General features: G+C 38.7%; 1 protein-coding gene across 17 annotated transcripts in view; it reads right to left on the bottom strand.

Moving 5' to 3' along the window:
• Window positions 1–27,362, bottom strand: part of TRDN (triadin) — a 415,240-nt gene that overhangs the window by 184,499 nt on the left and 203,379 nt on the right. For 15 of the 17 annotated variants that reach the window (XR_010750049.1, XM_066373320.1, XM_066373321.1 and 12 more), the window contains exons 11-12: window positions 22,516–22,575; window positions 21,337–21,396 (exon numbers count right to left, since the gene is read on the bottom strand). Coding sequence is in view for 14 of the 17 variants with exons in the window: in XM_066373320.1 (XP_066229417.1) it covers window positions 21,337–21,396; window positions 22,516–22,575 (120 nt within the window). In the remaining 3 variants the exon portion in view is untranslated. The remainder of the gene's footprint in view (window positions 1–21,336; window positions 21,397–22,515; window positions 22,576–27,362) is intronic. The other 2 variants (XR_010750050.1, XR_010750051.1) reach the window with 1 other exon arrangement.

Below are 27,362 nucleotides of genomic sequence, written 5' to 3'. Positions count from 1 at the left end.
TTTTCCAACCGCCAGTCATTAACTCTTTCCTCCCTTATCACCCCTTCCCATTTTAAAATTCTTATTCTGGTCTATTTTTTTCTGCTGACTCTCACATAATCATGCCCTCTTACCAATGCTAAATCCTTTCAGAACAACCATTTTATAACAAATTTGAAACTATGCTTTTTAATATGCATTATATTTTACAGGCTTTCTACACACAAGAAAGAATAAATCATACATTAATTAGCTCTCTGTCTGTGATTTTATTAAAACCACTTGCTAGTTAAAGACCTCACACATTGATTATAGCTGTCATTAAAAAAAACTGAAAGAAGTTAAAATTCAGTGGAAATAGTAAATTAAAATGTGCACATAGCTTTGAAACTCAAATGCTGAAACTATGGATTCTGTTGAAAATGGAAGAAATTTATTCAAAAACCAAATGATTAAAAGTGTCAAGAACATATGGTTTGAACCTCAGTTAATGAGTTTGCTGCATCAGAAATGCTGCCCTAGAGTTATTGTCATCCATTGGTTCTTGAAGAGCCTTTCAGAGCATTGTGGATACCTTAGAGTTTACTCTATGAGAGATGGAAGCCTCTGTAAGGGTGGAATCAGTTAGAGGTAGGGTCTCCAATAGCCTGGGTACCTGAGCAACTGTGATAAGTAGAAAGCCCTTTTTCCAATACGCAGCATAAACAAGAAATAAACTTTGTCAAAGTTGTTGAGATTTTAAGGGTTTTTGTTCTTTTAGTTATTGCAGTTGTATTATAAACTTACCTACAGATGCAAGAAATGGTACCCAAACTGGGCTGGTTCTTAAAGATAGTGAGAAGACATCAACTACTAAACATATTTCAGAGGTGAAAGTGATAGGATTTGATAATAGGTTGAGTAGGAGAAATAAAAGCGTTAAGGGTGACTACATAGATTCGTCTCTAAGCAAATAAAGAATGATGTGATAATTTAATGATAAGAAGAAAAAGCAGAGTATAGGAAACACATTCCAGTGTGTGTGTGCATGAATGTGTGTGTGTGTGCATGATCGTGTGTGTGCGCAAGTGTGTATGTATGAAAGAGAGAGAACATTTGGTTTGTTTTTGTAAACCATATTAATTTGGTCTAATAGATATTGAAATGGAGATGTAGAATCAGCAAGTGGATATATAAATGTGGAGTTTAACAAGGCCTCAGAGCTATGGCATACATTTGGGACTCATTACCATAAAGACGATATTAAAACTGTGGAACTGAACAAGGTCACTCAGGAGACTCAAGCCCTTGGAGCTTCTACTTTTAGATGCCAGAAAGAAATGGAGAAAACCAGCAAAAATGTTCAACAAAGAGTGACCAGACAGGTAAACAGGAAAAAGTACTGCCCAAGAGTCTGAATGAAGAAAAAGGAATTGGCAGTCAACTACTCTTGAGACCTGAGCATTCACATTTGGATTTGTTTATGTGAAGGACAGTAGTGACCTTGACAAGAGCTGTGTGGGGGTGAAGGTCTGAGTACCGCAGACACAAGGAGGACTGGAAGAAGAGAGTAGACAACTCATGAACAGATGAGCTCTATAAGGGATCTAAGAAGTGAGTCAGTATAACCTGTGAGGGATACACCATTATTAGCAGGATATTTAAAAAATATATGTAACAGATGTTATAACACATAGTATGCTGTTGAGAATGAAAAGTAGAAGTCAAATAAATTTGCAGAGGAGAGTTTTGCTGGTAAAACATTCCAAAGTTAACAGACAGGAATAGCATATTTGCACTAGTGTAATAGTTGTTCCTGTAAGTATAAACACTTCAACTGTATTGTACTGTATTTTATTGTATTGTATTGCATTGTATTGTATTCAGCCATGAAAGAAGAAGATATAGAGAGACAAATGAAGCATGTTTGTGGATTCGATGGTCAGAGCTCCTGAGAGTTGTCTTCTAATTTACATTTTCTAAGGGAACTAAGAAACAAGGTTTCAGCTGATGGAGAAAAAGGGTGAAAAGGTGAAGAAGGATAGAAAAGGGGGAACAGTCTGGAGGCAGAATTCTCAGAAAGGGAAGAGTCAACTATCAGGATTCCATTCCTAAAAGGCATCACCCTTCAAACGGGTCAGCATTCACATGATAGATGTCCACTGAGCCCGCGCTGCATAAAGGTATGGAGTAGCGAAAATAAGAAGCAGCATACATTCCTAAGAACTGGAGTGAGTATACATATTTTTAAGGAGAAGCAGGGCCAAGTATTTCATCAGATACTATTGAGAGGCTTGGGTCACATGTTCAGTGCCGTGGTGTTTTTTCCTTTATCCTTTGATGTGTTATAATTTGAGCATGCACCCAACTCTCTATCAGCACAGTGCCTTTCAGGACCTTAAATTTTACCTGCCTCTGCTTCTGATATATTTTAGCATTAGCCTTTGCATTTGTTCAAATTTTACCTTATATTTTGAGATTAACATAGCTAACAGGATATGAGCTGTGACTAATATAATTGCTACTTTTTTTTCAGTGAAATTATTTTTTGGAAAAAAAAAAGACTTTTTTTAGTTAGGTACGTATATATGCTCCTCCATGCGTCTTTCAACTACATTTAACAGGCAAACTTCCTAAACCATAATCATAATTCTTATTTTCCAGCCTGCAAACTTCTGTTATCTGAAAGCTTTTTTTTCCCTTATCTTTTGTGATACAATTAACTATTATATTGTGCTTCCTACTTTAAACTTATTATCATTGGAGTTTTCCTACTGAGATATCTCAAAATATTTTTTTACCCTGAGGGCAATTAGTTATTATTCCACATACGTTATATATTTTATTTCCTTTTTTTGTTGTGTCATGATTTATGCTAACGTTAATAAAACATTCTCGGATAAGATTCAGATCAATGTTTTATACGATAGTAGACAGGAGATAAAGTGTGAATTTAGATTCTATACAGTGAACATATAATGTGACCTCACTTCCTGGAGTCAACTTTTAACCAGACTTTTTTTTTAATAATAACTAATCAGCCATGAAAATTTGACAAATGGCCAAATTTGAAACCATAATAAAAAGCTTCATTTAAAAAGTACAAAACAAATCCAGACATTAGCTTTATATTTAGTTTTGGAAAAATGCAGTCTTAGAAGTCTCCTTAATCTTAATATAATCATTTTCCCTATAGGATTTATCTCCACATATCTCAGAGAAATATCTACTTTTCTTCTGCTTGAATACTTGAAATGGTCGACTTCACTAACTGTAAATATTTTTTAATATTTATATATAATCTTGAACATCCCGCACTGTCTTCTAAATATGACTATTTAGTGCTAAAATTAATCAGTAATGAAAGGTGAGTATACCTAAATAGGAAAGTACTTCAAAGTTATGAACTTCGCTTTGATGTTCTCCCTGGTGTCTTGTTTTGGGCATATATATTTATATTTCCAAAGTACTCTCTTCTGAATATTATCTGGTTTGTTTCAAAAGATCTTTGTTAAAATTAAAGACTCTTACCCTAGTGAGATTCTAACAATACAAAGTGCAGTGGAAGGACTTCCCTCTGTACACTAGACATATTTTAATTGATGAATTCTACAGTTTTGTTTTCTTTTTGGGGCCTACATTATGTTAGGTTATCTTATAGTGAATTGCTGTTTTAAAATACTTAATTATTCTCTCCATAGATGGTGATTAAAGTTCTCTCTTATTCTATTCTGTAAATAAATTAAAAAAATATCATCCATACTGATACTACCTAGAAATAACTTTTTATACGCAATGCACATATTTTTTTCCACATAGTAACTATTCTATTTTATTGTAGATTCATTACACTAATTTAGTATGAAGGAATCAATGCTCACCTTCCAATTTTAGTCCAAAAATCTTGAGCAAAGTTTATTTAATTGTTCTGCTCAAGGGATGGGACCTATGTACTAACCTAAGCAATCAGATTCCTTCACAGTTACCATAACAGTTAGTTCAGGAATAAGCTCATAATGACCAATATAATTCAAATAAGCTTTTCGGTTTGAGCTCTCAGGAAGTCGACCTAGTGTTTTCCCCTAGGCCATAAGCAAAAAAGGATGCAGAATGGGTAGCACATGTGGTCAGCTTGCAATCGAGTGAGCCAATATCAAGAAAGTAGAGTCTAAAAATAGAGAGAGATAAACCTCATCTTAACGATATCATTTGATCCCCTAGATCAAGCTGAACTCAACCACAGTTTACTCTGAACTATAGTAGGGTAAACAAATAAATTTTCTATTTTAGATGGTCTGCCACTTGTGAGAACAGGGATAAACCATTGTTAAAATGTTATGCCTTCCAGTGTCCATCCTGTTTAAAACACATTAAATATATCTAGGTTACCTAATTTACTAGAGAAATCTGTTCTAAATCTCTAAGGGGCACCAACCTACCACAATTTTTATATTCATGCCTTAATTTTAGTGTGAGCTCTTGTATCCGCCCTATTGTAGTAGTGTTCACCGTCTATCGTTAAGGTGTCTGTTTATGTGCCTCTATTCTTAGATCTTTGAGAACAAGTACCATGTCTTTTACACCTATCTATCTCCAATATTTAGCATATTTCCTTGCAGATTTTAGGTACTTATTAAGTCTTTGTTTGGTGAATGAATAAAAGAAAACAATTTCTACAAGAAAGAAGAAATTCAGATTGATAATGTATCTTTATTTTTTTTTTTCATGCTTATGCCCTTCTGCAATATGACCTCAAAGTAATTGGGGAAAAAGAAAGAAAGAAAAGAAAAAAGAGAAGAGAAAAAAAGAGAAAAAATTAAAGTATGTTAAAGCAATCCACAAACAAAGTTGGAAAAACATATATTCAGCTTGCAAAAGACAGAGAGCCTATTTGGCAAACTTCCCACTGTCTTTCTCCAGTAACCTGCCTGGGGACCATGGCCAGGTTACTTAACGGCTCCAATCTGTATTTCCCTTTTTATTAGACGGGCATTATGATATATACCTCAAGAGTTGTTAACTATTAAATGAGAAAACGGTGAATAAATGTAGCTATTATAATTACTATTTTTAAATGCTTTTGATAAAATAGGATATTATTGGTACAATTTGCTAAGTTATTTTGAAAATTTGATTCTGGTATCTCTAGAGAGGTTAGATTTGAGGAAAATATTATTTTGATGTTTTTAAGCTTTAAATTCACTCAAAAAAATCTTACAAAATTTAGTGCAAATAATACATATTTTTACTGGGTATTTTACATCTATGTGCTGAAATGTTTATCTTAGATCATAAGGAAGACTCAACCTATGTTATTCTCCAACAAATTTGTCAAAATCCTCCCACATTATCAAATGAAAAATAATTAAATCTTTTTTAATAGACACCTCTCTTCCTGTTTCACTTTGAGTAACTGTCTCATTAAAATTTAAGATGTTTGTAAAAGACCGCTTTGTTTTAATGTTAAAGTATTTTGTTTCTTAATTTTTAGAAAATCATTTATTCTGAATAAAAACTGAAATTAATAATTATTTAATATGTGTACAGTAAATACTCAAAATATCAGTATCGGTCAATACATGCAGAGAAAAACATTCATAACCTATTTAGTCATACTTCCTTATATGTATTTTAATTTTTCCTGATGACAGTACTTCATAAAATATACTTTATGACTCTTTCTTTTTTTTTTTTTTTTTTTTTTTTTTTTCATTTTTCTTAAGCTGGAAACAGGGAGAGACAGTCAGACAGACTCCCACATGCGCCCGACCGGGATCCACCCGGCACGCCCACCAGGGGCGATGCTCTGCCCACCAGGGGGCGATGCTCTGCCCATCCTGGGCGTCGCCATGTTGCGACCAGAGCCACTCTAGCGCCTGAGGCAGAGGCCACAGAGCCATCCCCAGCGCCCGGGCCATCTTTGCTCCAATGGAGCCTTGGCTGCGGGAGGGGAAGAGAGAGACAGAGAGGAAAGCGCGGCGAGGGGTGGAGAAGCAAATGGGCGCTTCTCCTGTGTGCCCTGGCCGGAATCGAACCTGGGTCCTCCGCACGCTAGGCCGACGCTCTACCACTGAGCCAACCGGCCAGGGCTATGACTCTTTCATACTCAAGCTTGGAGTTGATTTTGTTTTTGTTGTCAGAGGGAGGACAGTCATGATTCTTCACAATAAACATTAAAAGATATAAAATAGTATCCTTGAAACCATGTCAATACAATAAATTAAAAATAGTAATTAAAAAATTAGATATAACATTGTCACTTTTTTAATAGTTCCTTTTTTTCCAAGCCTAAATAATGTTTAATATAAGCTTTTTCCCTTTTTGAGTTTTCAAATATATTTTAAAATTATTTTTAAATCAAAATGCCTTTATCTAATTTTTGCATTGGGCTTAAACACTTTTATATTGTTCAAACCAAAATTTAGAGTGTGGAGGATTATCTCAGAGATGCAACAGCACATCATGATGTTAATTCTCTCTCACCTTCTCTGACCAGTTTAGCTTCCAGTCAGCTAACCGAGATGTGATATAAGAAGTTAACAAAGATATCATATTAAGAAACAAGTCAACAGACTTTCCTGAACTTTTCTATTACAAAATTTCTTACCCTCAAGGGAATAAAAAACCTTTGTCTTAAAAGTATATTCTTTTGCCTTCAAAACAATTCAAGCATTGTAAATGTTTTTAATATAGTCAAACTACCATTATCTGGACTCAGACTTGCTACCTAACGTATCTGCAGACAAAAAGCTAATTTGAAATCAATATACTGTTGCCCTGTAATTATGGAGCACCCCCACATCAAGGCTGGGAACTACTAATGAGATCGGCTCTACTTGTGCCAGATTTCCAATTATTTAGCTGTCTGAACAATTTTTAAAAAGATAATTTCATCTGGAACATACATTAATATAAATGCTACAATATCACTCAAAAGTGTGTGAAGTATTTATATTTTTGTAGCTTGATATTGACTTGTAGAGTACTAAAATATATGTAGAATCCTGAAAAAAAAAATCTAAATTTCAGTGTCTAATGCAGGGGTCCCCAAACTACGGCCCCTGGGCTGCATGCGGCCCCCTGAGGCCATTTATCTGGCCCCTGCCACACTTCCGGAAGGGGCACCTCTTTCATTGGTGGTCAGTGAGAGGAGCATAGTTCCCATTGAAATACTGGTCAGTTTGTTGATTTAAATTTACTTGCTCTTTATTTTAAATATTGTATTTGTTCCGTTTTGTTTTTTTACATTAAAATAAGATATGTGCAGTGTGCATAGCTATTTGTTCATAGTTTTTTTTATAATCCAGCCCTCCAACGGTCTGAGGGACAGTGAACTGGCCCCCTGTGTAAAAAGTTTAGAGACCCCTGGTCTAACAAATAATACTAAGCTAATGCATTTGTCAAATCTTATCTAAACATATGTGTGCAAAATAAAAAATTAAAATATAAGATACCTTTTATAATTAAAGGTTTTTTAAATATAGAAAAAGAGATAGGATGAGAACTACAAAGCAATAATCTCAAAATGTAATGTGGAAAACAGAATGTTGCTCTTTTAAACTGAAATTTAACAGTGAACACATGAAAGGTAGTATATATTATCTTGCCTAATTATATCTATACATAAATATATTTCATAAAAGTTACTTTTAATTACATATAAATATATTTTAGTGGCCTATAATCTGCCATGTAAATTATTTTGAGTTCTGGTAGCTAGAACAACCTGTCACAAAATATTCATAAAAAAAAATTGATGATAGCCTATGTCTGATAGGCATAAAATTTAATAATATATTATAAACTGTAAGCTTCTGTAAAGGATTCTTTGCAATTTCTCAATCAAAGTAGATATTACAATAACTTAAATAGCCAAAAGTTTTACTTTGTGCAAAATTTAATAGTATTTGCCCTATACAGTAATTGATAATAGTCTATGGAAATAGATATAATTATAGCCTTCAAAACAGCACAAACTTATGAGTCTTATACTGAATTCATCTTATCTCATCAACTTATTGACACAACGATATAGTAATGTAATATTCTTTTTTTCTGCTTCGTTTTCTTTAAGTCAGAGGAGAGGAGATAGAAAGACTGACTCCCCCATGCACCCCACACTGAGATCTACCCCACAATCCCCATCTAGGGTCGATGCCCTGCCCATTTGGGACCGTGCTCACAACCAAGCTATTTTTAGCTCCTGAGGTAAAGACTCCTGGGAGCCATTCTCAACAATGGGGCAATGCACTGGAACCAACTGAGTCATGGCTGTGGGAGGGGAAGAGAGAAAAAAAAAAAGAAGGGGGAGGGGAGAAGTGGAGAAATAGAAGGGCGCTTCTCCTGTGTGTCCTGACTGGGAATTGAACCAGGACATTCACAGCCAGGTGGAGGCTCTACCACTGAGCATACCAGCCAGGGCTTTAATAAAATGTTCTAATGGGATATTTTTATCGAATAAATAATTTTATTTATTTTTAATTTTTTATTTATTTATTTATTTTAATTTTACACTCAATATAACCATTATTTGCATACTACATCATGTGCTTACCATCCAAAGTCAAGTCTCTTTCCATCTCCATTGATCTCCCCTTTGCCCACTTCTACCTCCTCTCAACCCCTTTTCCTCTGGCTATCACCATACTGTTGTAGCATCTGTGTGTTTTATATTATATATATATATACAAACCTTGCTTGATATGATTTCAATCTTCTTAAATGCCTTGAGACTTGTTTTGTTTCCTAACATGTCATTTATCCTAAAAAAATGATTCATATGTGCTTGAAAGAAAGTATATTCTACTGCTTTGGAGTAAAATGCTCTGAAGATATCAATTAAATCTATCTAATCTAAGGTGTTACGTAAAGCTGCTATTTCTTTGTTGATTTTCCGTCTGGTTGATTTATCAATTAATGTCAATGGGGTTTTAAAATCCTCTACTATGGTTGTACTACTGTCAATCTCTCCCTTTATGTCTATTAGGATTTGTATCATATATTTGGGTGCTTCTATCTTGGGTGCATAAACATTTATAAGGGTTATATCCTCTTGTTGTATTGCTCCTTTTGTTCATATGTAGTGTCTTTTATTGTCTCTTGCTATAGGCTTTGTTTTGAGTCTATTTTGTCTGATACACGTCTTGCTATTCCAGTTTCTATTTCTGTTTCTACTTGCAAGGAAAACTTTTTTCCATCCTTCAATTTCAGTCTGTGTTTATCTTTTGTTCTGAGGTGGTTCTCTCATACTTAAAAAATTTTTTTTTTTCCCATTGACTTAAGGGGGGAAAAGGAGAGAGAGAGAGAGAAGCATAAACTAGTTGTTTCACTTAGTTGTTCCACTTAGTTGTGCACTCAATGATTACTTCTCGTACATGCCCTGACTGGGGATTGAACTTGCTATCTTGCTGCACTGGGAAGATGCTTTATCCACTGAGCAGTTTGGCCAGGACTTAGGTGAATTGCTTGTAGACAGCATATACATGGGTCATGTTTTATTATCCATTCTACCTTATGTATTTTGATTGGAGCTTTTAATCCATTTTCATTTAAAGTGCTTATTGACAGGTACTTCTTATTGCAATTTTGATTTTTATACCAATGCTCTTCTCTCTATTTCTTTTTTCTTCTTCTTCTTAAAGCACGTTTTTTAACATTTCTGCAATACTGGTTTGGTGGCCATGAACTACTTTAGCTTTTTCTTTTTTGAGGAGGGTCTCAGAAACTTTGTATTTTCAGTTTAAGTGTCACAAAGTTATTTTAATGTAAAGTTATGATGAAATATTTTAAATGAATGAGTGATTTAAAAAAAAACATAGTTAACATATATTGCACATACTTACCTTTTGCTATTCTTTAAACATCATGGGCATTTGGAAATATCTTTTTCTAAAACTGAGACTTTCAAGTTACAATATATTTACTATTGGAATTTTAGTTTTATTTAACAGGAATGCATGCAATATTAAATGAATAAATAAATTTGGTTTTTTTTGCAGTTTATTTCAGAAGTTAGTCTGGTTTTTCAGGATCCTTTTTGAAACTTAAACTTCTTTTCAAAAGATTCTTCTTAAAAATCACATTGTAAACTATGATAATGAAATATTATTTTATACCATTACAGATCAGGTAACGAGTTAAAATTATCTTTATAGACCCTGTTTGGTTGGCTCAGCAGTGGAGCATCTTCCCAGTGTGTGGAAGTCTCAGGTTCAATTCCTGGTCAGGGCACACAGGAGAGGCAACCATGTGCTTCTCCACCCCTACCCCTTCTCTCACTCTCTCTCCCTCACTTCTTGCGGCCATGCCTCATTTGAGCTAGTTGGCCCTGGGCACTGAGGATGGCACCATGGCTTTGCTTCAGGCACTAAAAATAGCTTGGTTGCTGATCAATAAAACAATGTCCTCAGATGGGCAGAACATCACCCCATTAGGGGGCTTGTTGGGTGGATCCTAGTCGGGACACATGCAAGAGTCTGTTTCTCTCTGCCTCCCTACCTCTCACTTAATAATAATTTAAAAAATATTTATAATTAATAGGCTTGTCAATATATAAGTTGGTAATATATTTAAGTCCAAATATTTTTTAGTAACTTAGAATTCCAAAAAGACCCACCTTGAGAAACAGAAACCATTTTAGATTTGGCCTTATTTTTATGCTTGTCTTTGTATTTTCTCTAGGTTATAATTATTAATTAAAAGAGAACAATCTATTAATTTTTTAACCATTATAATATCATAAAGTAACAAGAAAAGTAATTTTTTCAGAGATATCACCTCATGAAATAAAGACAGGAAGAATATCCATTCTTCATTTATCTACAGTTTAGGTAAAGAATAACATAAATTACATTTAAGTGTGACTTATAGACAACTAAAGAATTCCAGAGTATATTACATTGCCTTATTGGACCATCTTTTTTAAATTTGGAGGGATGGGGCTCAAAGATAGGTTTAATCATTACACAATTCAGGGCTTCAAAACCATTTCTGACTATATAAAGTTTCCTGAAAGTATCTTTATTGTAGATAACTTTGATATCCCCTTTCAAATTCCATTCTACTCTCCTTCTAGTAGCAAAAATTATAATGCCAAAGACCTGCATCTTCCTCCCTTACTAAAAGCATATTTAATTCCACCAAATATTTGCACCTACAGGAGATTGAAAAGCAGAAATGCTTTAGCAAACAATGTCACTCTGATGTAAATTACTGAGGCTGGTCTCAACATTTTTAATGTCTAGTATGTAGATGTCAAAAATAAACTGTGGAGCAGTTCTAATGAATGAAGCAGTTTCTTTTTTTTTTTTTTTTTTTTTTTTTCATTTTTCTGAAGCTGGAAACAGGGAGAGACAGTCAGACAGACTCCCGCATGCGCCCGACCGGGATCCACCCGGCACGCCCACCAGGGGCGACGCTCTGCCCACCAGGGGGCGATGCTCTGCCCATCCTGGGCGTCGCCATGTTGCGACCAGAGCCACTCTAGCGCCTGGGGCAGAGGCCACAGAGCCATCCCCAGCGCCCGGGCCATCTTTGCTCCAATGGAGCCTTGGCTGCGGGAGGGGAAGAGAGAGACAGAGAGGAAGGCGCGGCGGAGGGGTGGAGAAGCAAATGGGCGCTTCTCCTGTGTGCCCTGGCCGGGAATCGAACCCGGGTCCTCCGCACGCTAGGCCGACGCTTGAAGCAGTTTCTTGACCATTGATGTGCCATGGTGCTCAATAATACAGCAACAGCCCCTTAATTTTAATTCCTTCAGTCTTTGAAACAATTTGTGTGCATCCAGTTTCCTATATAGAAGCCTGTATGCATGTACTAAGTAAAGTTGTTTGTATGTTTAGCTCTGAAGTCTGCTACACACATAGGAAAATGATTTTTTTTTTTTTTTTACTTTTTTTTTTTTGCATTTTTTCTGAAGCTGGAAACAGGGAGAGATAGTCAGACAGACTCCCGCATGCGCCCGACCGGGATCCACCCGGCACGCCCACCATGGGGCGACGCTCTGCCCACCAGGGGGCGATGCTCTGCCCATCCTGGGCGTCGCCATGTTGCGACCAGAGCCACTCTAGCGCCTGGGGCGGAGGCCACAGAGCCATCCCCAGCGCCCGGGCCATCCTTGCTCCAATGGAGCCCTGGCTGCGGGAGGGGAAGAGAGAGACAGAGAGGAAGGCGTGGCGGAGGGGTGGAGAAGCAAATGGGTGCCTCTCCTGTGTGCCCTGGCCGGGAATCGAACCCGGGTCCTCCGCACGCTAGGCCGACGCTCTACCGCTGAGCCAACCGGCCAGGGCCCAGGAAAATGAATTTTAAAAGATTTTATTTCTTTTCTTGATTGCTATTTTTCATGGTATTTTCCAGACTTAAACATACCTCATAACATTGTAAAATAACTGTTTTGGGTTTTTTTTTCCATTTTATAAAATGTTTTTTTAAGTGGTGGATATTTGTTAGCTTTTCTCCCATGGATGATTTTAAAAAATATACAAAGCCAAAAATGATTATAATAAACTAATCTAAACCATTATTAATTGATGGGCTGGCAGTTTTATATCATAGAAAACCCCATCCATTCTTCCCTAACTTAAGTCATTATTAGTGTAAAGCCAGTAGCCAGGGCTACCAGCACAGCAGCCTGGCCCATGCAGGTTCGCATTGGATTCGGACAGTCAGTAAAGAAACAATGGAGCCAAAAGCTGGTGGGCCATCATCTTTAATTCTAGCTTGCACCAGGCTGGCAAGAAATACACACAGTGGGCTCCAAAACCCACTCACATTCAGTGTTCACAAAGCTACTGACTGATCCGAGTTTCCTAGAATCAAAGGTTTCTAGCTCACCAGCCCCATTCACCTCTGTTCCCCATCTCCTTCCTTCTCCCTGCACAAATTGCACAAATTGGCTTCTCATTCAGCACTCCACCATCTTGGCTGCTTCTCCTGACCTCTTCCACGTGGCCTTTCTCTGCTTTCTGCTCTCTAATGCTAATCTCAGGAACCAAGAGAGCAAGCTCCTGTTCTGCCCCCATTTTATAGTGTAGAAATCAAAACCTTTAATATAATATACAAAATAGGGAAGTCTCTAATACAAAGTCATTTATCTGGGGCATGATGGGATTGTACCACCCCACATCAAAAAGGGTGGGGAATGCTTAGTCCTAAAACCAAGCCCCAGGTTACAAGGATCCTACCTGCCAACAGCCCACCCCCAACATACATTAACATCACCTGGGCAACAGCTTCCACATGGGCAGCGCCATCTTTAACAAAGTGAGCATAATATATTTTATCTGCCCAACAATTAGCAAAGTGTGTTATCAATTTAATGCAGTAGAGTCTCATTAAATTGACAATAGAATGTAAGCTTAAAGTTTCTTTATATCTACATAATAAGAAAATATAAATGCAATAAAATATAAAAATATAATTTAATACAAATAAATGTATGTTATATTAACATAAATAATAAAAAGTTACTATAAATATAATAAAATATCAAGATAATACATATTAAATAAGCATACAGCATGTCATATGCCCTGTATATTTGTCACTATTTGGGGCTAGAGTGGGAATATCATATGCTGTGTTATATTTTAGGGAGAAATGACAAATGTGTCCCCAGCTTCACACGATTTCAGGTCATTATCAATTTCTCTCATCTCAAGAAACTTTTACTACTTTCATAACAAGTTTTAAACTAGCTTCTCTTAAACCATATTGCTCTCACATGAAAAAACATTTGGAAAATTATTATACTCTAAAAAGAGACACAGTTAAAAAACTAGTACTAATTAAATCTGTCTCTCTCTCATGACACACATACACAATTTTGAGTATTTGGAGGCTAAGAGCTTATAAACAAATAATTTATGCATATTTCCATCAGGAAGTTGAACTGATTTATAAGAGCGGTGGTAGTTTGTGTATGCAAAAGTAAAAAATGACAAACAAACAGAAAACTGGTTCCAAGAAGGGCAAACTTGTTTTTCAGCACTAACTGAGCAGCCCTTCCTAGATGTGCTGAGAAATCACCCAGTTCCATGTCTGCCTCAATGGATGAGCACTGGCCTTGGAGGAAGTGATATTGGCATAATCGGTTCACTTGCCAGTGGTGCACAACCTCACTTTAACATGACTGCTGAGCTAATAACACGGTTCTCCTAGGAGCATAGAAATGTCAGAAACTCACATCACTCACTGCACAAGGACACATTTTGCCTTTTCCCTCAAAACAACCACCATACACCCATTGTAAGGCTGGGACCACTGCCATCGTGGCCATTCACATGCAGGTTCTCATTGAATTCAGGCAGATGGTAAAGAAACAGTAGAGTCGGAGGATGGTGGGCCATTCTGTTTATCAGTGTCTCACTGAGACAGGCAAGCCACAAGAGAAACCAAGGGAAAAGCAGAAAACTCGCTTTTCTCATGGAGGGCAAGAGATCAAGAAAAGGAGAAAAAAGAAGTCCTCTTGCTCCTCTCAGTGGTGGGGCAGAGTCTCCCTTCCAGTAAACATTAGCAAGACAATGGCCCCTCCCAACCAGGAAGGCAACCTGCAACCTCATAGATCACTATATCTTTCATTGCCCAGCCCCCAATGGAAAGTATAAGCAAGCAAACAAAAATCATATTTACAAACTTATTTGACCAACATTCCACCCCTTTTGCTTGCTTTACACACCACAGGTATCTTCCATGATGGTCACTGTGCAAGGAGTGAGGTACATCGCATAAACAGAAACAGTACAAACTACAGCAACAGAATTACCAAATCTTAAGGTATGGGCGAAACAAAAGAGCTGTCAGTGGCACCAAGAGAGGCAAATCTTTTCCCTTTGGTAGAATACAGGCCAGAGTTTTGTCTGCAGACAGCATAGTAGCCAGTACCAGAGGCCGCCCTGAGCAGTCATACCAGCATCTGCTGGTTCTATGTGTAGTAAAATAGCCAATACACCAGCATCTGCTGGTTCTATGTGTAGTAAAATAGAAGAACTCATTATTGGCCATAAAGAAATTACAAAGGTGCCCTTCATAATGCTGTCCCCCTGAGCACTCAAGGGATAATACACTTCTACCTTAGGTGGCCAGGTGCTGATTATCCAAGGAGTTAACTGGAGGTCCACCTCTAGCCCCTTTCCCCATGGTGCCAATAAGGCCACCCATCTCAGATGGGGGGCCTGTACAGTCCAGGATCAAGTCCATCGAAGCCGTTGACCTTTAAGAAGGGCTGTTGGGGCAGACAAGAGTATGTTGCCCTGCTGTCCGAAACCTGGCTTGAGTAAAACATCCTTGGTGTGTATCTGCAACTGAATGGGGGCAGCTGCCTGATGCAGGAGGGCCTCTACTGGAGCTGGGCTCCCCTGTCGAGGTCTCTCATTCAGAATCCAAGTACTGTCCATAAGCGGCGTGTCCATCCAGTAAGAGAGCCGGTGCCCCCCTCCTGTCACAGTCCCTGCTTTAAGAGTCCATTATAACGCTCAATGATACCAGCAGCCTGGGGGTGGTAGGGAACATGGTACTTCCAGTCCATCCCCAGCTCTTGAGCCCATTGCCTCACCGTTGAACCAGTGAAGTGGGTACCATTGTCACTTTCAAGGACCAGTGGTCGCCCGTATGCAGCACTCAGGCGGTCCAGAGCCTGTATGACTGCCCTCTGGTCAGGGTTATGAGCGGGGTAAGCAGCAAGCAGCCCGGTGGCAGTATCTATACAGGTGACTGCATACTGGTACCCTTCTGACTTTGGTAAGGGTCCAATGATGTCTATCTGCCATCGTGTCAGTGGAACATGACCCCTCTGGATCTGTCCAGGTGACACCAGTGGTCTCCGAGGGTGCTCCTTGAAACATACTGCACATTGCTCACAGGCTGCAAGTACCTCTGCATAGGACACAGGCAAGTTCCACGCCTTAACCATAGCCCACATAGATTTCTGTCCCACATGGAGCAGGCGCCGGTGGAGCCACTGCGCCATATCACCTGCAGGTGCAGTCTCCAACCATCACACCCTTGCCAACGTATCTGCCTCATCATTCCCACAATGGGCTAGAGGGGCATGCCCCGTGACACGATATACTGTCACCTGCTTCTGGTGTCCTATTTCCCATAAGTCCTGCCACATAGTCTGACCCCACAGTGGACGGTGCATTACCATCCACTGGTTAGTGTGAGAAGTAGCAATCCAAAGGGTCAGTCCACGATAGACAGCCCAGCTGTCAGTGTAGATCACCAGAGGTGAAGGTTCATTATGAGCAACTAGCCAAACAGCTCTTAATTCTGCCTATTGGCTGCTCTGGCCTGTACCTGTGTCCATCCAAATAGTTACAGTGGCTGGATGGAAGGCTATGGCCATTCACTTGGCAGGTTGGCCCCTACTGGAACCATCAGTATACCAGGTGTCTTCCGGGATAGGCATCCGGCTCTCTTGGTAGGGACTGACTTCAGGATCTGTCTCCTGATCCCCAGCTGCACCTGACTCTAAAGTCGCATAGATGACTGGACCCAAGACTTCCTGCAGTTATATCAATAAAAAAAAAAAAAGGCATTGGCCAAGTCTGCCACAAAGTGGTATGTCCCCAACTCATGGCTTAGCAGATCTATCATGTTAGCTATCAAGGGAACAGCAGCATGGAAAGGAGGAACAAATTTATTAAATTCTCTGTAATCTACTGTCATTCTCCAGGTTCCATTTGGTTTGTGCACAGGCCATTTTGGGAGCTGTAAGAACTGTACGCTGGCCGGATGATCCCCACCTTTTCTAGTTTGAGAATCATCCCTGTGACTTCTTCATAACCACCTGGCAGGCGGTACTGCTTGGTGTTAGTCACACGCTGAGGGATGGGTAATTACAAAGGGGAATGTGATGTGTGTCCCCACATCTGCCTTCATAACCCTGATCCGCAGCTGGAACTCCCCAGCTGTAGTTTCCAACCACAGTCCTTGCAAGACATCTACCCCCAAAATATATTCAGGAATAGGAGATACATACACCTTATATGGCTTAGGAGGCAGTCTCCCTATCCCCAATGGAATAGTTATTGGCTTCACTCGAACAGTTTCATCCCCATAACCGTCAATGGCCACTGAGGTCCCAGAAACCACTCTGGGTTCCCATAGAGGAGGAAACATTCTGCACCTGTATCCACCAAGGCCAATACTCGTTGTACATTGGAAGGGGACCAGTGGATAGCCAGTTCCACGTGTGGCCTCCTGTCCCTGCCTATCCCTGTTAGACGGGTTTCTCAGCCCTTTTCCTATTCAAACTGGTACAATGGGTCTTGGGAGTTCTCCTCTCCCTTGGCCGTCTCTATTATATAATCTTGTAACCAAGCTGCCCGCACACCAAACGTTTTACTGGTAGCTGCTGGGACCTTTTGTCTCAGTGGCTGGAACTTCTGTTTTGGTTTAAGCTGCCTCCAGAGCTCCAAAAGAATTTTATTAGACTGGCCATCCAATTTCCCCTTATCTGCTCCAGCCGCAATCAAATCTATTCACATCTGTGTTTGGGTAACCTTTACAGGCCTGTTTCTCTTGTTAGACGGGACGGGGGTGGGGATGGACGTAGGCAGCAGCCCTCACTGCTTTATGATCCTGAGCAGCCTCCAGCTCTCCCAAATCAGCTACCATCTGTGTAACCACATTGATGGGCTGGCCCACATAGGGGCCCAAGATAGCCACAAGTGACCCAAAAAGGGCTGACAGGGAGCTAGCAAGGATAAAGTCCCTCATTTTTACCATAAACACTTCCTCATCTGGCCCATGGGACTTCAGGTTGAAAGCAGCATTCTTCATACCTAGTTCCCGAAGGACCTTTACTAACTCACTATAGCACTGCCACCAACTCACTGCCCTTGGCAATTCTCCAGCATCTGCCAGACCATACGAATGGCAGCCATCACCCATTCTAATAGGGTATGGTTTCCTGGGTTGTCATGGCAGTTCTGAAGATGCTGCCTCAAGGAGGAGTGTGTGGTGAGGGCGGGCAATTTCTCCATCTCTGTTCTGGAGAGCATGATGCCATCCACCCCTATGTCCCATAATTGTAGTAACCAGACTACAGGGATTCGGTAGGTTTCTGCCTAAATTGTGCCCCTAACTCCATCAGCTCTGCCTGGGTATAGGGCTGGATCACAGAGTGTTCCATTACCTGGGCAGGAGGCTGTGGCTGCCCCTGAGGGACTCTTTGTTGCTGGGTCACCTTCTTGGTGACCACTGGTCGGGCTCTCAGTGTGCGTATGGCAGCTTCAGCCTGAGCCTTCTCATCCTCAAAAGAGGAGTAGCAAATGCCTGCTCCCGCTGACTCAAAGCCAGTCCACCAGCACGGATGCTGCTGCTCCTTTGGCGACAGTTTAGGCTTCTGTGGCTGCTGGCCTCTGGCTAGAAGCTGAGACTTCGCTCTTGAACCTGTAGTTGTTTCCCCAACAGCTGCCGGTGCAAATGTTCATCTTCCAGGGCATACTGCAACTCACAAACCCGTAATTCCTTCTCCAGTGCTCCCTCCAATTCCAGCCTTTTCTGCCGTTCGATTCGCAATTCATCCTGGAGCTTTTGACCTTGGGCGCTTCTCACAAAGACCTTCTGTTTCTCTCTTGAGTAAAAAGACACCCAGCCCATGGCCCCTAAAAGGACAGCCATGGGGAGCCAGAACAGCAACCAGTCCTCTACCCCACCCCGCAAGGGTGGTGGCACCATTCCAATCTCTGAACCCTGCCGCAAACTACACCAGTTGTAAGGTCAGGGGCCGCTTCCATCATGGCCATTCACATGCAGGTTCTCATTGAATTTGGGCAGACGGTATAAAAATGGTGGAGTTGGAGGATGGTGGGCCATTCTGTTTATTGATGTCTCACCAAGACAGACAAGTCACAAGAAAAACCCAGGGAAAAGCAGAAAACCTGCTTTTTCCATGGAGGGCAAGGGATCAGGGGGAGGAGAAAAAAGAAGTCCTCCTGCATCTCTCCGTGGTGGGGCAGAGTCTCTCTTCCAGTAAACATTGACAGTGGCCCCTCCCAATCAAGAAGGCAACTTGCAACCTCACAGCATTGCCCAGCCCCCATTATAAAATATAAGCGAGCAAACAAAAATCATATTTACAAACTTATTTGACCACGACTCACCATTGAGTTTTGCCAAAAGATTTTTCTTTTTTTTTTCTGATTTTGAATGCATATGAGCAATATTTTGATGATTGCAATTTAAAACTTTCTTGTGAAAAAATTTTAGCAAAACTGTTGATCTAAGAAGAAAAACCTCATTTCTCTTTAATACTCAATCATGTAACTATCAAAAACACATTGACCCAAGCAACAACCAATTTCCAGTATCATTATATAGGCAAAACTATGTATTCCGTTCTGATATATTTTATGATATAATATATTTTTTTATCAGGAAAATAAAGTTTTTAATAAAACAAAATGGGTAATTGTTCAGTAATGTAAAAGATTCTATAACAATATCTTTAATAATAAAAATTCAAATGCAAAGTGATTGGCAAGCAACTCCCAAACCCACAGAACATTTGGCTGTCTATTTCTGGACATTTCATGAGCCATACAATTATGCAGCTCAGTGTTTTACAAATTTTTTCCTCTCTGTTTATGGCATGATGTCAGAGATTTCTTGGACTTTCTATTTGATATTAACTAAAGGTAACCAGTGTCTAAATCTGGCATTGTTTAATCTCCTTTTTCAGGCTCCTTTCCCAGCAGCTCCCTTCCCCTGCCCATGCAATTACTTTCTCAGAAGTGAAGAGTTTTCACCGATGCCATCTAGCCTGCCTGCTTTCCCTAGACAATGTCTTATTTTGAAATTCTCCCTTCAACCTCTCCCTCATGAAAGCTTACCTACTGACTCATTTCCTAGGGCATTGTTTTCACCTTATTATTGTATAGAGAAAATCTGGAAATCTCATTCACTTTACAAGTTAATAGCTGAGAGGAATTAGTCTGTTACCCATACATATGGTCCATTAGAGATTTGCATTTTAATAGAGGACAATTCTTTCATAACTCAAAGGAATGGAATATCTTTGATGGTAGAATTTCAAGCATCACTGACATTAGTGGAGAAAAAATTGGGGGTAGGAACACTTATCACCAAACCATAATAACAGTGAGATGCTATCAGATTCAAGCTTAACCTAATAGAGGCAAATATTCTTGTCTGAACAAGAATAAAAGCAGAACTAAATTTAAAGCAAAAATCTAAGCTGTTGAACAACCTTATTTCTTAATGGGATGCCTTATTCTCTCTCAGCTTTTTATCTTTGCAAAGTGGTCTTATTCTGTATAGCTCTTCTCAATTTCATTATGTCTTTACTAAGATGGCTTAAAGTTCCCCTCAGCTTCTCTAAACTTAACATGGGTTTTGTCCTAACCTTGGGCTCCTGACCTCCCTTTTCTTTGAACATTTAATGTAGAAAAAATAATTTAAAATATTTGTTCTGCTGTTTGGGGATAGACATCTTTTTAAGAAATATCTTTCCAGTTTTGCAACCTAAGAATGTGTTTTTCAGGGTCCTGGGAGTCATTCCTTAGAAATGTATTCACCAAGAAAGATAATACCTCTATTGCCCAATTACTGTGGGAAGGTAAGAACCTAACTCCTTAGAGGTACCTCGCTCCAAATTGTAATACTACATTTCTGTCACGAAGATAAGAGAATATTTACTTTACTTTAAGTAAGGCCAATTAGCAAACACAGATGGCCCACAATCCCCTCATGCCATTTCAGCTCTCAAAACTTTCCTCTTCTTCGTTTCAGTGGAATTGATTCTGAATCAGTTCTGGTTTCTTGCCCCTATAGCAATAGCTTTGAATAAAGTATTTCTGCCTATTTAACTTTGTCCGTGCAATTTTGTCTTTGACATCTGTACTTGGACAGATTTAAGTACTTATATCCAATTTGCTTCCTTTGCCCCAATATTCTTTTTTCTTTCTTTTTTTCTTCTTATTTTTTGGTATTTTTCTAAACTGAAAAGCAGGGAGGCAGATAGACAGACTCCCGCATGCACCTGACCAGGATCCACCCAGCATGCCCACCAGGGGGTGATGCTCTGCCCATCTGGGCTGTTGCTCCATTGCAACTGGCACCATTCTAGCACCTGAGACAGAGGCCATGGAGCCATCCTTAGCGCCCAGCCCAACTTTGCTCCAATGGAGCCTTGGCTGTGGGAAGGAAAGAGAGAGATAGAGAGAAAGAAGAGGGGGAAGGGTGGAGAAGCAGATGGGTGCTTCTCCCGTGTGCCCTGGCCGGGAATCAAGCCCGGGACTTCTACATGCCAGGCTGTCATTCTACCACTGAGCCAACCAAACAGGGCCACCTCAATATTTTTTCAAATACCCTGAAGCAAATATTTTAAACATAATAGGAAACAAAGGATTACAATACCTTTTTTTTTCACATCAATGACAGTTTCCTTATCAGTTTTCTTTTTGACATCTTCTTTTTCTGGTAGTAAAATAAGAAAATTATAAGCCTCTACTTGTTTAATTTTAATCAGGGCACACACGACTGCCATTAAAAAATCCATTTTGTCTTGTATAGAGTAATCCTAAATCAGAGCCATAAATCATCTCAAATATGAATGAACTGGCACCTTCATAACAGAATAGTGGCTTTGGTGTTCTTTCCCTTTAGGAAGAGAGCAAATTTTTGCTAATTTCAATAAAAACAGCCTGATTAGGCGGTGGTGCAGTAGGCAGAGCATCGGACTGGGATGCGGAGGACCCAGGTTTGAGACTCCAAGGTTGCCAGCTTGAGCGCGGGTTCATATGGTTTGAGCAAAGCTTACCAGCTTGGACCCAAGGTTGCTGGCTCGAGCAAGGGATTACTCAGTATGCTGTAGCCCCACGGTCAAGGCACATATGAGAAAGCAATCAATGAACAACTAAGGTGTCGCAAAGAGAAACTCATGATTGATGCTTCTCATCTCTCTCTGTTCCTGTTTGTCCTTATCTATCCCTCTCTCTGACTTTCTCTCAGTCTCTGTTAAAAAATAAAAAGGACAGTAAAAACATTAAACAGCATTATTAATTACTGTACAGTTTAGTAGTTTTTCTAAAGGATTTTAAGAGGAATATATTGAATGTTCCCTGGGCTATCCACTGCAAGCATGTCAAATCTCAGAAGTCCGTGAGGTTCATTTGGGACTTCAGATGCATTATATGAAAACAAACATCTAAAAAGATGGAGACGAACAAAACTAATTTACTAGTTTCCTCTCCATACAATACATAATCTGCTCTTTTGAAAGATACATTTTATTAAACTGAAAGAATTAAATTGTAGTCATCATATACATTGTCAAGTAGAGTACTGAATTAGAACAACTACTCCTAAGAAAAAGGATAATCGGTAACAGTTTTTCATAAGTTGGCTTGAATTTTTCTTTCCAAAAATTTATCAATTTCAACTATTTTTGGAATATTGTAAGTCTCAAGAGTGTTTGTTAATAACAACAATAAAATTATTTAGAGATTTTCATTCCTAGATGATAATAACTTTACCAGTATCGTCATACATAAATGGTAATAGATTTATGTGTTGCACAGTTTTTAAATACCTTACCTTTCTTTTTTGTTTCAGCAGTCACTTTCTTCTCAGCTTTCTTCTTTTCTCCTTCTTTTTCTGGAGAAGAGATTTAAAATATGATATTTATAAAAATTTAGTACAAAAAAGAAACTACGATTGGAATGAAGGATTACTGTTAAGTCAGTTCTGCCTTCAAATCGCTTTGTGACTTTGAGCAAGTGATTTAATTCTACTAAACCTTATTTTCCTCCTTTATAAGATAACAATACCTCCCTCAAAGTTAGATAACACTGGGAAACGATTTTTTTTTTTTTTCATTTTCTGTTGCATGAGGTTTTGGAACGTTTTCTATATATTTCTGCATCACTGATTCCAAATCTGAAATCTGTTTTTTGGTGCATGCTCTAGTTTTTATGCAATTTTAATTTCTTTTTGTTACAGTTAATAGCATGCATTGCTTTTTAAATTAAAGAGCAGTGACTCTTGGACTGAACATAACCACAAGGCAATTAATGTTTTACAAATATCACTTTTACATAATTGTAGTTGTTTTTAAATGTAAAAAATTATTATCTGATAAAAAAACACTCTCTTATTTTGTTTTAAGATTAAATCATGGCTTCTTTGAGTAGGTGTAAATGTAAGAATAGTCCTGACACCTGTTATATATGTGGCTGTTACATACTTCAACGTCAAAGGTGCAATATATATATATATATATATATATATATATATATATATATATATATATATTTTTTTTTTTTTTTTTTTTTTTTTTTTTTGTATTTTTCTGAAGCTGCAAACAGGGAGGCAGTCAGACAGACTCCCGCATGCGCCAACGGGGATCCACCCAGCACGCCCACCAGGGGGCGATGTTCTGCCCATCCTGGGGCATCGCTCTGCCACAATCAGAGCCATTCTAGTGCCTGAGGCAGAGGCCACAGAGCCATCCTCAGCACCCGGGCAAACTTTGCTCCAATGGAGCCTTGGCTGTGGGAGGGGAAGAGAGAGACAGAGAGGAAGGAGAGGGGGAGGGGTGGAGAAGCAGATGGGTGCTTCTCCTGTGTGCCCTGGCAGGAATCGAACCCAGAACTCCTGCACAGCAGGCCGATGCTCTACCACTGAGCCAACCGGTCAGGGTGCAATATTTAGTCATTTGTGACACATGCATATATTGCCTATTTTCAAGTTTCTCTTGGCGATCAAGACAAGAATTGGGCTCCTCATATTGTGTGTCATAATTGTGAGGAAATGCTTCATGATTGGACAAAAGGAAAACGCAAAGAAATGCCTTTTGGTATTCCCATGGTTTGGCTTGAACCTAAGAACCACAGAAGTGACTTATTTCTGTCTGATCCTTACAAAGGGCATCAGCAAGAAAAAATGGCATATGATTGCATATCCTAATATTCCTTCAGCAATACGATCTATCCCACACTCTGAGACACTCCCGGTTCCAGTTTTCAATGGTTTTATTTCTTCTAAGAATGAAGAAAGTGAACATGGTGATCAAGTATATTTTGATAAAATGCATGAGAAAATGGTTGTAGGATCTGAAGGGTCTTCTTCTGATACCAAGCAGTCATTAACTCCTCAGCAGTTTAACCAACCGGAATTGAATGACTTAGTAAGAGATTTGGGCCTATCAAAGAAATCAGCTGAACTATTAGCCTCCAGGCATCAAGAAAATTATGTACTTCACCAGTCAGCTAAAGTATCCCATTTCAGGAAGTGTGAAAAAAATTTTGTGGACTTTTTTTCCAAAGACAAACACTTTGTTTACTGTCATGATATCAGTAGTCTTCTCAGCCAGCTAGGTGTTACCACTTACAGTCCAACAGAATAGCAGCTATTTCTTGACAGCTCTAAATGGAGTCTGATCATGTCCTCTTCCCATTTTTTTATTGGATTGTTTGTTTGTTGTTGAGTTTTATGAGTTCTTTGTAAATTTTGGATATTAGGCCCTTATCTGAGCTGTTGTTTGAAAATAACATTTCCCATTTAGTTGGCTGTCTGTTTATTTTGATGTCAGTTTCTCTTGCTGAGCAAAAACTTTTTATTCTGATGTAGTCCCATTCATTTATCTTTGCCTTCACTTCTCTTGCCATTGGAGTCAAGTTCATAAAATGTTCTTTAAAACTCAGGTCCATGAGTTTAGTATCTATGTCTTCTTCTATGTACTTTATTGTTTCAGGTCTTATATTTAGGTCTTTGATCCATTTTGAATTAATTTTAGTACATGGGGACAAGCTGTAGTCAAGTTTCATTCTTTTGCATGTGGCTTTCCAGTTTTCCCAACACCATTTGTTGAAGAGGCTTTCTTTTCTCCATTGTGTGTTGTTGGCCCCTTTATCAAAGATTATTTGACCATATATATGTGGTTTAATTTCTGGGCTTTCTATTCTATTCCATTGGTCTGAGTGTCTATTTTTCTGCCAATACCATGCTGTTTTGATTATTGTGGCCCTATAACATAGTGAAGTCAGACACTTCTCCCAGGAAGAAATACAAATGGCCAACAGATATATGAAAAGATGCTCATCTTCATTAGTTATTAGAGAAATGCAAATCAAAACTACAATGAGATACCACCTCACCCCTGTTAGATTAGCTATTATCAACAAGACGGGTAATAGCAAATGTTGGAGAGGCTGCAGAGAAAAGGGAACTCTCATCCACTGTTGGTGGGACTGTAAAGTAGTACAACCATTATGGAGGAAAGTATGGTGGTTCCTCAAAAAACTGAAAATAGAACTACCTTATGATCCAGCAATCCCTCTACTGGGTATATACCCCCAAACCTCAGAAACATTGATATGTAAAGACACATGTAGCCCCATGTTCATTGCAGCACTGTTCACAGTGGCCAAGACATGGAAACAACCAAAAAGCCCTTCAATAGAAGACTGGATAAAGAAGATGTGGCACATATACACTATGGAATACTACTCAGCCATAAGAAATGATGACATCAGATCATTTACAGCAAAATGTTGGGATCTTGATAACATTATACGGAGTGAAATAAGTAAATCAGAAAAAAACAAGAACTACATGATTCCATACATTGGTGGAACATAAAAACGAGACTAAGAGACATGGACAAGAGTGTGGTGGTTACCAGGGGTGGGGAAAGGGAGGATGTGGGAGGGGAGGAGGGAGAGGGTTAGGGGGAGGGGGAGGGGCACAAAGAAAACTAGATAGAGGGTGACAGAGGACAATCTGACTCTGGGCGATGGGTATGCAACAGAATTTAATGACAACATAACCTAGACATGTTTTCTTTGAATATATGTACTCTGATTTATTAATGTCACCCCATTAACATTAATAAAAATTTATTTAAAAAAATAGAAAGAAATATAAATGGAGTCTGAAATGTGTTCTTTTACTCAACGGTAATGTTTATGCAGTGGTTCCAACTGGTTATTCAACTCATCTGTGAGAAGATTATAATGACATAAAAATTGTCCCCAACTTACTGAAGTGTGAGGAGCATAATTGGATCATTTGTGTGGATCTTAAAATGATAAATTTCCTGCTAAGACAACAGAGAGGTTTCTTGAGGTATCCTTGATTTCTGTGTTTGTGGGACAGCTGAGCTCGGGAGAAACACTGGACACAGAAGGAGTGGCTGAAACGTGAAGCTCTGGAAGTAGGGATGCAAAATATTGTGAATGAACCTGTAGTTATTCCAGACAGGATCATTTTTTCCCCACTTCACATCAAACTTGGCTTAATGAAGCAGTTTGTTCAGGCTTTAAATAGAGAAAGTGAATGCTTTCAACATACTATTTCTGCTTTTCTTGCCTTGTCTTTTGAGAAGATAAAAGCAGGTGTATTCAATGGACCTCAAATTTGAACCTTCATATGTGACAAAGAATTTGCCAGGAAGATGAATAAGGAAGAGAAAGCAGCATGGCAGTCTTTTGTGGCAGTCACAAAGAACTTCCTTGGCAACAAAAAAGCAGAAAACTATGAACTTCTGGTTCAAATGATGCTGTTGGCTTTCTGTGACATTGGATGTAACATGAGCGTTAAGATTCACTTTCTGAACAGTCACCTTGTTAAGTTTCCTGAAACTCTTGGAGCTGTTAATGATGGCAGACTACTGCTGGAGCATAAAGCGAGATTGTCCTCAACAAGTACACAAATGTAAGAGCTACAAATGCAAATTTTTGCCTGAATAGAATTTAAATAAGTTTTGTGCAAATTTTATAATTAAAATAAGTGTTTTTGATATGTTCCATTTTGAAATTGTAGACATTCTGACACAATCATATCTTTTAGTGTATTAGTGTATTTACATCATTATATAAATTATTATATTTTCATAAAGATGATGCCCAAGAAGATATTCTACTTCATTATGTTAAACTAAATGTTGAAAATTTTACAATAAGATAAAAACCTAAAATCTTGAATTGCAAAAAACTGTAGCTTACAGAGAAAAACTAATGTCAGATTTGAGATCAGCACACTCGAATTAGGTAAGAACAAGTGTTTTTGTGGATGCAACAAAAATTTTGTTTCCCATTATAATGTTTACAGAGCGCTCTGCACAGTGCTTGATTCATAGTAAATGCACAAATTATAGGCTCCCAATAAAGTTTACAACTAATAAACAAGATAACTTGAGCTCCTAAATCAAACAATTGTGTAGGGCCTAAAGTGAAAGAGGAATATATAAAATTGAAATATATTTTCTGAGGAAAGACACGGGTTAAGCTAAAAGAATTATTTTTTATTACCTTTGCATATGTTCAGTTTCGTTAGAAACAATACACTAAGCCATTAACAGTATCTATTTTGATTTGTTTTTCAAATCTGTCTCTTGTCAATTGGCATTCGGAGCCTGGTGACATTTGTCTGGCAGTGTGTTG

This window comes from Saccopteryx leptura, chromosome 3 (assembly GCF_036850995.1).
Source record: "Saccopteryx leptura isolate mSacLep1 chromosome 3, mSacLep1_pri_phased_curated, whole genome shotgun sequence".
In the NCBI taxonomy this organism is placed as follows: Eukaryota; Metazoa; Chordata; class Mammalia; order Chiroptera; family Emballonuridae; genus Saccopteryx; species Saccopteryx leptura.
Note: the sequence above shows the minus strand (reverse complement) of the source record. Positions and strands in the feature narration are given on the sequence as shown.